At 45.9% G+C, this 13,815-nt stretch overlaps 1 protein-coding gene across 1 annotated transcript in view; it reads left to right on the forward strand.

The window, feature by feature from the left end:
* Nucleotides 1-2,924: 2,924 nt before the first annotated feature.
* Nucleotides 2,925-13,815, forward strand: part of LOC106808068 (poly(U)-binding-splicing factor PUF60-like) — a 13,574-nt gene continuing 2,683 nt past the window's right edge. The window contains exons 1-11 of the mRNA XM_014810626.1: nt 2,925-3,019; nt 4,083-4,140; nt 8,509-8,576; nt 9,266-9,427; nt 9,859-9,905; nt 10,042-10,255; nt 10,739-10,866; nt 11,315-11,383; nt 11,687-11,789; nt 12,392-12,520; nt 13,242-13,281. Coding sequence (XP_014666112.1) covers nt 2,945-3,019; nt 4,083-4,140; nt 8,509-8,576; nt 9,266-9,427; nt 9,859-9,905; nt 10,042-10,255; nt 10,739-10,866; nt 11,315-11,383; nt 11,687-11,789; nt 12,392-12,520; nt 13,242-13,281 — 1,093 coding nt within the window. The 5' untranslated portion in view covers nt 2,925-2,944. The remainder of the gene's footprint in view (nt 3,020-4,082; nt 4,141-8,508; nt 8,577-9,265; nt 9,428-9,858; nt 9,906-10,041; nt 10,256-10,738; nt 10,867-11,314; nt 11,384-11,686; nt 11,790-12,391; nt 12,521-13,241; nt 13,282-13,815) is intronic.

Below are 13,815 nucleotides of genomic sequence, written 5' to 3' on the forward strand. Positions count from 1 at the left end.
CTTCATAATTTATGAAAGTGGGACGGAGAAAAGAGGACTGTTTGGAATGTTTTGCTGGCAAACCTGGCGGCTGTAGTTAATAAACAAGTGCCGCGGAGCGACAGCCGCTCATCTTACTCTACTGCGTGACTCTGTGGTGAGTGGTGGATTTTAGTAAACCCTGTTAGTTTCCAAATGTGTTCACATTACACGCCGAAACAGTGGAATGCACAGGGATGGCCATCAGGAACCTTCTCAAAGAATGTTTCGTTGGGATCGTTATGAAAGTTGCACGAGATGGCGCGTACGTTTAAGTGTCTTCAGATTAAAGATGGAAGCTCCCATAGTACGTTAGTAGCAAAACAACTATCTGCAAGACAGATATAGGTGAGCACTCATCCATTTACCTACGCAAGCACTACAGGCTGCAATAGAGAGCTGGCCACCTGTACCAATTAACGCAGGCAAAAACTCCAAAGTACCACCAACACATGCACTGGCAGTAGCCACTGGCAGTGGCATACGTTACATTTAACATACTGACAGTACAGAATGCCATAGAAATTATACGATTTAAGGAGGAGCATAAACCTTGTTTAACCAAATTTAGCTTTTGAAATTTCACTGTGACATTGTAGCCTCATACATCCAGGCATGTATAGATTCTACTAGCAAACCCGCAGTCAAATTCTTTCTAACAGACAGTCAACAAATCCATTTTAACCCTCCTCTTGAGGGTCAAAAGGTTATCTGACACTTACTCTTGGCATGTCAGCAGAAAGTAGATTTCATGGTCCTTTCAATAATGCCATAAAAATGCTAGGTCACCGCTGAAACAAAAAAGTTTTTCAATCGTTCCGTCAGACCATGTTTTCAGAAAATGTCTAAAATCTGCCCTGTGCCCATTGACCTTTGACCTGTGACCTCCAATTTCCGCACAGTGATGCTTTTCCTACCATGATGCTATACACCGACTATCACGAGCCTAGGTCGACCGTTTAGATTGTGCCGCAATTCTGCATTTCCTCCCTAGATACTTAAAGTTAAGGAGTGAATGTTCCCCTTCTTTTACACCTCTTGACCTTGGCCTTGACCCCCCAGCTTCGACATCCCAACTCGTTTCAGAGATACCCCCCCACGTCCCGCGAATATGCGTGACCATACTTCGAGCGATTAAGATTTGTGCCCAACTGTTGACGGACGCACGGACGGACGCAGCGGACGATCATGCGATTCTACAAGCTGCATCTATAACTATGTCAGATGAGCCTAAAAGAACATGGTAAGCTGTGGTGACTAAAGCAGTAATGCTGTATCCAGCAAGCCACAAACTCAAGATGAGGTGAGTGTATGGGGTGTGTGGCGTGTGAGGTGATGTGGAGTGTAGGTGAGGTGAGGTGAGGTGGGGTGTGTGTGTTCAACTTCATGTCTGCCAGGAAAAAATCAACGCGCTAATCTTTGCCCGATTTGGCTGGTTCCTTAGAGTGTTTACATTACTCACCTTTTTTTGCTCTTGCCATGAAATCAACTAGACCGACCCTACGGAAACATGTTTGTTTTTTCTCTGGCCCTATATGTCCCAAACATTAGCTTTATCATTCAAGATGTTAAATCCACAGTAAATGACAGTGTGGATGTGTGTGTTAACGCGTGCGCGTGTATGATAATGATGGAGACGTACTTAAATGCCTGCTTGTGCGTAGGAACGTAGGTACGCACAATATTGTGAATACGAACTGTTCTTGAATCCGGCCCCAGTGGACATTTCCTTAGATGACTAAACACGCAGTTTGTGTACATTCTATTATGGTAGTGTAGGCCAGCCAACCTTTAAAAAATGCCGTGAGAGTGAGGACACCAGGGAGGACTGTGAGAATTCTGATAGCTCATTAGTACTGTAGTCACTGAATATGTTCTTTGTATTACTGTAAATAAACCATTGTAAAAATGTCAAATTTGAATTTTTTAATTAAAAAAAAATGCTGCGGTATCCGGGGAATGATGCGGGCCTGTAATTTGCTTGGCGGGCCTGTAAAATCCCTCACCTACAGGCCTGGCGGGCCTGTAAATTTTCAAACTAATTTCTATTCCTGGTAACCACACATTTTTGTTTTGGCCTTATGAGCATATTTATATATGAGTAGGGTATGGCCATAATATCAGGATAAGATAATATAGAGGAGTATGACTCTCCAAAACATGTGAATCTTCACTGGTGATATTTAACGATTGGCGATAAGGCTTATCAGTCTTTAGTAGATGCCAAAATATGGGAAGCAATGCAGGTGGCCGTGAACGGTAAAGTGCTGCCACCTTGTGATGTGAACCTTGCAGTTGCACTAACTAGCTATTCTAGCTTGACTGAACCTTGTTCTAAGACTAAATGTTGAAATAATGTCATTATTAGTTCGCCAGACAAAATATAAAACTTCCATTGTATATGCGTCTAAGCACTTCTCCTTTATTGTCATTCTAGCGAACAATAACATAAACAAATTACTTAATTTATAGGCCTACAGACTACAGACAGTGAATACGGTAGGGGGTACCTAACGCACGATTTACCTTTCTTGACGACTTTGAATAGCTTTTTGGCCAATTTCTTTGAAGCTAGAGGCTTAGAAATTATAGAAATGTGTTTGCATCTTTCTTCGTATGATGGCTTTTCATCCGAGCCGTCCCCGATCTGGCTAACTTGACTTGTATCGGCAACATTACCCTCTGATTCAGACTTCCTTCTCTTTTCCTTCTTTTCCTTGGCCATGCTGTATTTTAATGCTCAAGTGTTAAGAAATATAGATCAACACCACTACTATTAATATGTATAATTTTGCATGTACTGCTTCGGATGATCCATAGGATGATCGACGCTCTCGCCAGACTATTCGACGTTTGTCTCCACGTGGTTTTCCCAGTGCTCCACATTTAAACACAAGAACTACAGCAGCAGGAGAGAAAGGTAAAAATGGCGGCCACCGTTGTCTCGGAGTTGTCACATATTCAACAAAATGGAGATCGTACCGACGTTCCACAGGTACAGGTAAATGTAGCCAAAGCATTGTTAACCACATATTTTAGACTATGAGCTTGTGTTTTGTTTTATTTAAAGTTTACGACTCATTTAAATATATCGTGATTGGTGTCAGCCAAAGAGTGAAAGACAGACTGAGACTCGAGACTGGACCGGCGGAACCACGGCACAGCCACAGGCACTTGACTTGGAACGTTTCAATAATAAATAAACACGAAATGTATTTATTACCAAAGGCCCAATGTTTTTCCACTTTCTTACTCCTATTATTAGTAATAACTTTCTGTAAATGCCGTTCAAATGCCCCTCTGCAACACACACAAGTTCACCGCATGAATGCCGCTTTGCTGCACAAACAACAAAATTGTAGATCATCTGGAAAAGCGTGGCTGCAAAATTCGCGTAACGCTCGCTTCGTTTCACACAATCACGACACAAATACACAACCAACGGCCCAAGGATAGAGAACATGAGTCCCAATAAAACCAATGTGCCTAACCCTAACCCTAATTCTAACCCTAACCCTAAACCTAACCCTAACCATAACCCTAACCTATTATATTGATATAATATTATATTTATATTGATGTAAATGACATTGGTTTTATTGGGGGACATAGACCCTATGAGCCTAACTGGCAGTGGCACTGCTTTAACTGCACTAACTAACTAACTAACCTAGAGATATCTGGTGAATTCCTGGAGAAAACTCCCACTTCGCCAAAATGTAAATGGGAGCAAGTATCATGTAAGAAATGGCACCGCATTGCATTCTGGCCTCAAGCATCCCTGCGTCCGAGCTTGCCATGTCAAGCTAGCATGATTTGCGCGAGAATGACGTCACACACACGACTGTTTATTTGACAAACAATCGAGTAGGCCTAGTGTGGTTAGAGAGTTTCGGATGATAAACAGGCACTTGGTCCCATTTTGTAGTGAGAGTTTTCTAATAGAATCATTAGTCTAGTTATGTAGACTGTCCCTGTATTCCACTGCACAATACGTAAATAAAGATTTTGCGGCACATGTCGGAGCTAAAATGTTTACGTCATGTTGTTGTCGCGTGTTTCAGACTGGATCGGGCGAGCCGGCAGTGCAGACGTGGATGAAGATGGACATTCCAGCACCAGGTGAGTTGGTGTGTTATGCTGTGCAAGAAATCGTCTGAAAATGAAACACATCCTTCCGCTGCTGCTGCTGCTGCCGCCGCTGCTGCTGTTGCTCATGTTGCTGCTGGTGGTCTTGCTGATGAAGCTTCCGTAATGATGCTATGCGTATTCCCATCACCTATAAATGTAACAACGGAAATTATGAGAATCTTAAAAAGATGCCTGGTTTCTCTTTGTTAAAATAGATGCAGGACCGTCTACTTGCGATGCATCGTTTCCGTGGCGACCGCCGTCTATTGGACGCACGTGATACATACGAGAAGCACTGAACTTTGTTTCAGGTTCACGCAAATCCTCGTTTTGGCGTTTGTTCTCGTTATTCTGCAACATTCGCTCACTGTTCCACACCTTTGGATGAAGTAATGGTTTTCTTGAACCTTTCAGATACGTGCTCCAGCGAGCCAGTGAAACCGTACTCTAGCTTTCTTTTCTCTCAGACGGGTTTCCTTCCACAGATGTCTCGTGTTTTCTGTCTACAGGTCTAAGTTATATACACTGCCTAGGTAGCAGAGTTTAAGAATTAGTGGGTAAACATCCTATTGCATCGCAATAGGTTTGACGGTTAGTGATATAATACTAATAGTTCCCAAAGTCTCATCAACTCAAACTCGAATGAATCCATGCAATTATTGTTGCTTCTATTCTAAGAAACTGATATATGGAAAATGTCGAGAACCAAGTAGAATAAAAATGCGCAACACAAACTGAGGGAAACGCGTTGCGGCGATGGCCGAACGTTAAATGTAGCAGTGTGAGAGAAACACGGGACTGTGTTTGTGTCGTAAATCCTGGCAGCTGCAACCTGCTAGACAGGTACCTTGTGTGCGTGAGGGCGTGTGTTATAGAAGTTGTCTGCGCATGTGCGTGTGTGCGTTACAGGTACTGCACTGTGTGTGTGTGTGTGTGTGTGTGCGTGCGTGCGTGCATGGATGTGTGTGTGTGTGCGTGCGAGCGCGTGTATGTGCGTGTGTGCGTGTGTGTGCATACCCTCTCTTTTTCTGTGTTTTACAGATCGACTTGATTCACGCGTGAACAGCCGTGCAAACAGACTAGCTGGTCACTAGAACTGACTCGATGACGCCACAGTCACCATCTGCTAAACACATGATTGCGAGCAACATGATGTGACTTGATGTAACATGATACATGATGATGTGGCACAATACAAAACATGACACGTGATGTGACATGAAGTGATATTACGTGACACGACGTGGCACGTCATGGGGCTTGAGACGCGACACGAAACAACATACATGATGCTGCACGACCGGACGTGATGTGATTTTGCGTTGCAATTCTCTTTGGGTCTTGAACGTGTCAATAATTCAGATGATCAGTATATCAGTAAACAACAGCTACAGTTGCTCTCATTACGTTGCACGTTGTTCGTGAGACTGTTGGACTGAATCAAGCATGCTTACATCGTCGCGTTTTATCAGCACGTGGTCCGCAGACCGCCCGTCGGCAGCCGATCGATTTTCATTGTGGGTTCCCGTCTTTTTTGTGTGTTTTTCAGATTCTAAGAAAATGCGATGTGGGTCGCGCGCGTCCGGGCGGTGACGACTGTGTTCCCCCCTCACACACAGCGTCGTGTGTGGCGAGTGGTGTTAGGGGCGACTTGTGGCCAATGCCATACCAGAGAACGTGTGTAGTCACAGCACCCATTATCAATACAGAACCATTCTTACGATACTACTACTAGAAGTAACACTAAGGGCCACTGTGGTCGATAGCAGTTGCTACTAGTGAAGCAAGGTTTTTGATTCAGGTGCAACAATAACCAAGTTCTGTCGGGGTGCGAACATCCGGTGTATTTATGCAGTGAGCGTGGTGGGCTTTCATGTGCAACTCTTGTGTGGTTGGTTTGAGCGTGATCGTTATCGGCCGCCGCCTCCCTCATGCGCCACCTTAGGGTGTTCTGTGTTTTTTCGTGTCATTTCAGGTGGCATTGTAAGACTTGCTGGGCATTGTAGCTCTGAGGGTCACGGGGCTGTGCACGATCGGCCCCCTCGCTGCGTGGCATACTACTTTCTGGATGCCGGCGTCGTCGCTTAGTCGGTCGACAGTGTGTTTGTTGTGGTGTTTGCGAGATTTGTCTTGGCGAGCGCGTGTTGGGTCGGGAGTCTCGATGCAGGAAGTGGGGCAACGATGGAGAAAGGGGGAAGTCTCACGTACGTGGCGTGACATGGGATCGAATTTCGCTGCGGCGCTCATGGTTTCTTTCCTTACTTTCCGTGCAGGTGTCCACGAAAATGTATGGGCGAAAATTATTTTACGATATATCTATGGTACACCATCGTGGCTGTCTCATCTGATTTGCCTCCGTGGCCCTCCCACGAATGCAATGTTGCAACTGTATTTCTATTTGTATCGATGTGAAAAAGCTTATGTAGCTGACTCTCCTTTGAAGGGAAATCTTTGTCTTGGTACTGTGGTACCTGTCCAAATTGTAGTGCCTTAAAATTTCTAATTGAACCCAGGGCAAAGCCCTAAAATAATAGTTTTAATAATAATACTGAGTTAACAAGTTTCCAATGTCACACACAGCCACGGTGGTGGTGTCACCTCACTCGAACGCGACCCTATAACCGTGGGTGTGATGTGTCAGGTGTCCCACTTTTGTATCGAGACTCCACGCGAGGATGCATACCCCCACGTAGCATCGCATCGCTGCCTATTGCTGCCTTCATCTATATCAGCAAAATGCTGCACATTGCTTGTTACATGTCGCAATGTCTTCTGTCATCAACATGATGCAGATATTGGCCCGGAGGAGGTGGTACCCAGACGTGCATTAGATGTAGGGGGAGTAGTGTGCGTATCTGTGTGTGTGTGTGTGCATATCTGGCTGTGCGTGTGGCTGTGTGTGCGTGCGTGTAGCTGTGTGTGTGTGTGCGTGCGTGTAGCTGTGTGTGTGTGTGCGTGCGTGTAGCTGTGTGTGTGTGTGCGTGCGTGTAGCTGTGTGTGTGTGCGTGCGTGTAGCTGTGTGTGTGTGTGCGTGTAGCTGTGTGTGGGTGCGTGCGTGTAGCTGCGTGTGTGCATGCATGTGGCTGTGCGTGTGTGCGTTCAGGCGTGTGTTAGCAGCTAACTTCTGCGCTGCGGTTGCCAGTTAAGTACAACGGGTAGCGGGAGAAGCGACGGGTAGGTATATACATCTATCAACGCGTGAGAACACTTTCGTCACATTCGCTCGTGCGTTTTCCCCGTGCCAACATGATATGATGTGCTCTTCTTTTTCTCTTTTTTGTGTATTTTTGATGACATTTAGTTGCAAGGCTAATGGCAGCGCACACCGGTCTCACAGTGTCATAGTGAAAAGCTGTACTGTAGCGGCGGGCGGGCGGGCGGTCCGCCAGGGAGCATGTAGTCTTGCCCGTCCCCGCATGTCCGCTATCGGGCGGCCCGACACACGCACGCCGGCCCGGCAGAGGCTCCTAAAGGTTTAGTACCTCATCTCTGTCATGTTTATCCACCGCGATCGTCGCCACGACCTGCCACTAGTTACCACGGCCTGCTGTCGCTGGACGCCGGTTGCGGTTGGTAGGTGGCGCCGGTAGCGTCGACCGCGCGGCGTCCGGCGTTGGACGACGGACGTAAACTCTCGTTGCATGTTGCGATTGCAGGCGGGGCGTGATGCGTAAGCGCTCTCGCATCAGCTCCCGTTTGTAGTCGTGGAGAATGAATATGCATTGCTGGAAATTCTGACTAGTGTGTGCGAAAAATCTTACGCGCAAGCTGTGGTGGCCGGTTGCGTCGAACCCCGACGGTGTCAGTAAATCGGCTTTGTTGGTGACACCGTCCGTGCCCTATCACCGGACAAAGGTGCCCGCACACGAGTGTCTGTAACATAGCGGCACCTCCGCCGCTTCTCTGCAGTGCAGTAGTCGCTTCCCGCAGTTTTCAGGGCATTTGGTAGCCATGGGAGACTACCTTCTGGGCGTATGCTGTAGGTTCGCGTGCATGCATATTTGCGTGCATGAGTGAGTGTGTGTGGAGTGAGACGACCACGTTAAAGCCGAGGTAGCAGATTGGGTGGCGAAGCGAGTAGGCATGTGCATCTATCCTAGAAGCCAGTAGGAACTGTTTAAGGAGTGGAGGGAGCTTATGGGGGCAGAGGGAGCCTATACAGGTGGAGGAATTCTATAGCGGTGGAGGTAGCATATAAGGGTAGAGGGATCCTATAGGGTTGGCAGGAGCCTGTAGGTGTGGAGGGAGGCTTGAAGAAGCCGATGTGGGTGGAGAGAGGAATGAGGGAGGCTTGAAAGAGCCTCCAGCCTGGGTCGTCGTTGTCGTGGCGTTGTTCTCATCTGTGTGTGTGTGTTTCAGGACCTCCTCCCATGCATGGAGCGTTTCATCCGCACTCCCCCATGCCAGAGCAGGAGCAGATCGGCCCGGTAAGTCTCCGCATGTGTTTCTTTTTTGCCGCGTGCCCACTGGGCGGGTATGAAGAGATTCACAGTTTTCACTGGCAGGTGCCGCCGCATGCAGGCTCTCTTCTTGGCACCGTTTCCACACTCCATCTCTTTTTGCTGAGTGCTAAGCAGAGAACATGAGCTCCGCATTCGTTACGTAGCAGTAATGCAAGTGCAGGATTACAGGATTACAGGCTTTCTTACTCACTGCGGCATGCCTGAAAACCATGTGTGCGGCAGTAACCCACAGCTGGTTTGTTGTTGTTTTTCCTGATTTGTTTCCATGAATGCCATGTTGTGTATGTATCATTGTCTATATTACATAAAAAATGTTAAGCGCAGTATGTTGCGTTGGTGACCCTTGAGCATGCATTTGGGAAATTCTGATGAAACCCAAAGCAACACTTGCGTTGCCTTGAAAAATTACAGTTGTGTCCGTGATGTTCAAACAATCGACTATTAACTGGCTCTGCGGCTGTTGTCACTGCTCATTCCACCTGTCACCACCATGTCTTTCTTTGCAGGGATTGTCACTTGTCACCCCCACGTCTCTCATTACAGGTGTTGTCACCTTGTCAAGCCCATGTCTCTCGTTACAGGTATTGTCACCTGTCACCCCTTCATCTGTGATTACCAGTGTCACCTGTCACCCCCCACGTGTCTCGTTACAGGTGCTCGCCGGGCCTGGAGCGCAGCGGGATCTGCCGCTGCTCACAGCACCCCCGAAGCTGAGCGCCGAGCAGCTCGAGAGCGTGAAGAAAGCGAAGAAGTATTCGATGGAGCAGAGCGTGAAGAACGTGCTCATTAAGCAGACACTCGCTCATCAGCAGCAGGTGCGGAAGCAGCGACGGCCGCTGCTAATTACCGTCTTATCTATACTATACTATACTCTATCTTATTTTCTATCGTGGTATAATAGTTATGTAAATATATAGCATATATATATATATTATATTTATATAACTATTATATTATATATATATATATATATAATAGTTATGTAATAGTAATATCAGGACCGCCGGCGCATCCGCCGTACGAGCGTTGTACGAGCAACCTCGCGTGTATAAACCGTATAGTCTGTCACGAGAAAAACGCTTAATAAATGGCCGTATATAAAAACTGTTTTAACATTAATGCCTAGCATGATGATCTATTGCTGTTCAGTGATTCACACAAATGTTGTCAGGCGACATTTGCACATCTATCGTGATCATATAGGTGTAATATACCTAATACAGTTTTGTTTTTTCCATTATTCTAGCAAATGAAGACAATCCAGCGACAACAGGCATTAGTTCTTGCCTGCAGGTTTGTGCCTCTTATTTACTATCCCAATATAATAGCTAAAATAATAGTTTAATAAATAAATAAACGTATATACAGCGAACACCCTGCCAGTGTGTATGTGTGCAGCAGTGTTAACCTTGCATCTGTATGCTTGCAGGGTGTATGTGGGCAGCATAAGCTTTGAGCTGAAGGAGGATACGATCAGGCAGGCATTCCAGCCGTTCGGTCCCATCAAGTCTGTGAACATGTCTTGGGATCCCGTGACGATGAAGCACAAGGGCTTCGCGTTCGTTGAGTACGACATCCCGGAGGCTGCGCAGCTCGCCCTGGAGCAGATGAACGGGGTCATGATCGGCGGTCGCAACATCAAGGTGAGAAAGACGTTCCCTTGTTTGCTCGGCCGCGCCGCGTTCTTTCCACGTCACGCACGATTCGTCGTCGCCGCCATTACTTTCTCTTGACTTTATTTATTTGTTTGCTTGTTTATATTAGTATAATTAATGTTTATTATTATTACCTTTTTTATCCTATTACTCGTTCATTACTTCCTATTGATTTATAATGACTATGCATGTAGATTTGTAGTTAGTACGTTAGTGTGTGGTTACCTAAAGTTAGACTTGTATATATGTATATTACGATAATATGCGGATCACTCGAGGAATGCCCCTAAATGCCCTTTATAGGCAGGTGTTCTTTCTGTAGAGGTGGCTCATTACAATGGTTTGACTGAATGGTGTGTTTATGGTGGTGACACTGTCAGAAAGAGAGAAGAGTGAACGTAAGTTAGATTATTAGAGTTTCTGAGCACAGCCGGCTAGGAGCTAACATACCGTGGCGTTACCCCGCTACAGGTGGGTCGTCCCAGCAACATGCCTCAGGCGCAGCCGATCATCGAGACGCTCATGGAAGAGGCTAAGCAGTATAACCGGATCTACATCGCGTCGATACATCAGGACCTCACTGAGAAGGATGTTCAGAGGTAGGCGCCCCCGTGTGTCGCCCGCGGTTGTACCATGATATGGGGTGGGGGGATAATGCTTGGTGTACGGGGCTCGAGTTTCACCGTGGCACCGACAGCAATTGCCATGCTGACCATCCCTACTAGGTTTACGAAAACATTTTACAACACGACACTGTAATTTGCCAATTTCATTATACAATCGTAATTTTGTGAGCAGTTAAATCATTCGCCAATTGTATTCGCCACTTAGTGTAGTAAAATCGCCACGGTTATATATTTATCGCATTTTGCGAATGTAGCGAACGCCAGCGGTAGCTCTTGGTGTAAGCAGACAGAAGAATGGTTCTAGGTTCTCACTAGGCAAGCGTGCCACATCATCACGTTGTCCGGTGTCGCGTGGTCGGCTTATATAACGTCGCATTTGCTGAATGTCGCCGCTTAACGTCATTTTTGTCTTTGATCGCAGCGTATTCGAGGCGTTTGGGAAGATCGTATCCTGTGAGCTGGCAGCTGACACAATCCCCGGTCGACATCGGTGAGTATAGCAGCATTACCGTTATAGAAACATCTGCAGAGAGTGAGGGAGAGAGCAAGGCAGAGAGGGTGATAGAGAGAGATAGAGAGAGAGAGAAAGAGTAAGTGTGCTAAAGAGAAGGGGGGAAGCAAGAGAGAGAGAGATAGAGAGAGAGAGAGAGAGAAAGAGCGAGAGAGCAACAGAGAAGTGTAATTATCCCCATTCAAGCGTGCATGCATGAATTATGTATTTTTGCGTCGTCATGCTGTGTTGATTCGCACACGTTGTTGCGTTGGTTACTGACGGCTGCTTCGCTTCCTGCAGTGGCTATGGCTTCATTGAATACGACTCTCCACAATCCGCACAGGATGCCATCATCTCCATGAACCTGTTTGACCTTGGAGGACAATATTTACGCGTGGGCAGGGTAGGTGTTTAAAGTTTCACCGGCCAAACACGAAATGATTCCTTGTTCACATAATATGGTATCTGATTGGAAAATACTTCCAACGGTGTTCACCAATGACCTGTGTCTCCCAGGAGACTGAAAGGTCTAAGAAGAAGAAGATGCCCGTCTTGGTGAGCCGTCATTACTGTAATTTAATGAGTGAACTGTTAGCAAGGAAATTACAAACATAAGAACGTGGTACACCTGGTAAACTCAGTGGTAGGAATTGATGACTGCAGCGATTACATGGGTTCAATGACCGTAAATTCGATTATTTCAACATCGCAGTAGCAGTAGCACCTTGCTAGTTCATCGCTAACCTGATAGCTTGATGGCATCAAGTGGTAAGCTGATTGAACCTACTTGTATTAGGGACAGCACATCCACATCTCGTAGAGACAGTTCAGGCATCTGCTTTACGCGTGTAGTAATAAGGTTTTGCTGTGTGTGTATGTGTGGTGAATGAGTACGTGTACAACACGTTATACACCATGTTATACACCGTGTAGGTAGTAATAAGGTTTTGCTGTGTGTGTATGAGTGGTGAGTGAGTACGTGTACAACACGTTGCTGTGCTGCAGGCTATCACGGCTCCGGACGCGTCAGCCACCCCGATGCTTCCTGGCATCATGCCAACAGCAGCAGCAGTCGCAGCGGCCTCGGCGACGGCCAAGATCCAAGCGATGGAAGCCGTCACCAGCAACGTGCAGGTACACATACAGTTACATTCGTATTACTGGACGCGGGACGCTTGTCGCACCATCGCGCGAATTTCGTACACTGCACGTGCGTCCGGCATTCCTCTTGGAAGAGTATGCGCATTGAATAATATGCATATTATCAGGGGTTAATAATGACAAAGGCGTTTGACACGTATTCGGTACTGATTTCACTACATTTTGTTTTAACGAGTTCGATGTGAATAAAAATAAAAATGTATACAAACATGAGCTTCTTTTGTTCACCGGTCATTATTCTAGCTTCCGGTAGTATTACAAACCGCGTAGCTTCCTTCGTTTTGACATAAATCGTACCTTTGCACGACATGGTTTTCACGTTATTTACCTTTGTGTGGCGTTGCCAAGCCACAAATTCTCATGCAGAGCAACTCGAAGGAGGCGCGGCAGGGAATTTAGGCCGTATAGTCTAGCCGAGTGCGGAAAATGCGCTTAGAAATTAAGTTTCGATGTGCCCATGCTGGGTTAAATAATTAAAACTATTTCACAATTAAACTATAGTTAGAATGTCTTGTTTTTATGGTTGAATCCAGCAGTTTTTTCTTAAACTAAACGCTGCGCTGGTGAAATATCTGAACTACTTCACCCGCGGAGGAATGATGTATATGAATCTTAGCGAGTAAATTGACACTCCAGCTGATTGTAGCTTTTCGCACATGTGTTTTGCATAGCAACCGTTACTATGCAATTGCAGGCAAACGCATGTGTTTACACCTTACTTATCATCACCAATAGTATGTGATAAAGGCGAGAGTTAACGTCGTCATCATCCGGCTTTGCTAGCCGAACAAAAACTTCTTCGTGAGATAACATACGGGAGACACGATCCTTGCCGCGCCTCCTTCGAGTTGCTGTTGCATGAGAATTTGTGGCTTGGCAACACCACACGACAGTAAATAATGTGGAAACCATGTTGTGCAAAAGTATGATTTGTATCAAAACGAAGGAAGCTACGCGGTTTGTAATACTACCGGAAGCTAGAATAAGGACCAGTGAACAAAAGAAGGTCATGTTTGTATACATTTTTATTTTTATTCACATCGAACTCGTACGACAAAATGTAGTGAAATCGGTACCGAATACGTGTCAAAGTCCTTTGTCATTATTAACCCCTGATAGTATATACATTTTATTTATATATGGCATAATATACATATGTATGTATTACAGTAGTTTTATTGACGACGATTGAGCAGGCCATCTTTTTTGGGTAGGTGAAAGCCGTTGATTCTGCGAGAAAATTAAAAAGCCGTACGAAGAGACGCTTA

This window comes from Priapulus caudatus, unplaced genomic scaffold (assembly GCF_000485595.1).
Source record: "Priapulus caudatus unplaced genomic scaffold, Priapulus_caudatus-5.0.1 Scaffold252, whole genome shotgun sequence".
Lineage (NCBI taxonomy): Eukaryota > Metazoa > Priapulida > Priapulimorpha > Priapulimorphida > Priapulidae > Priapulus > Priapulus caudatus.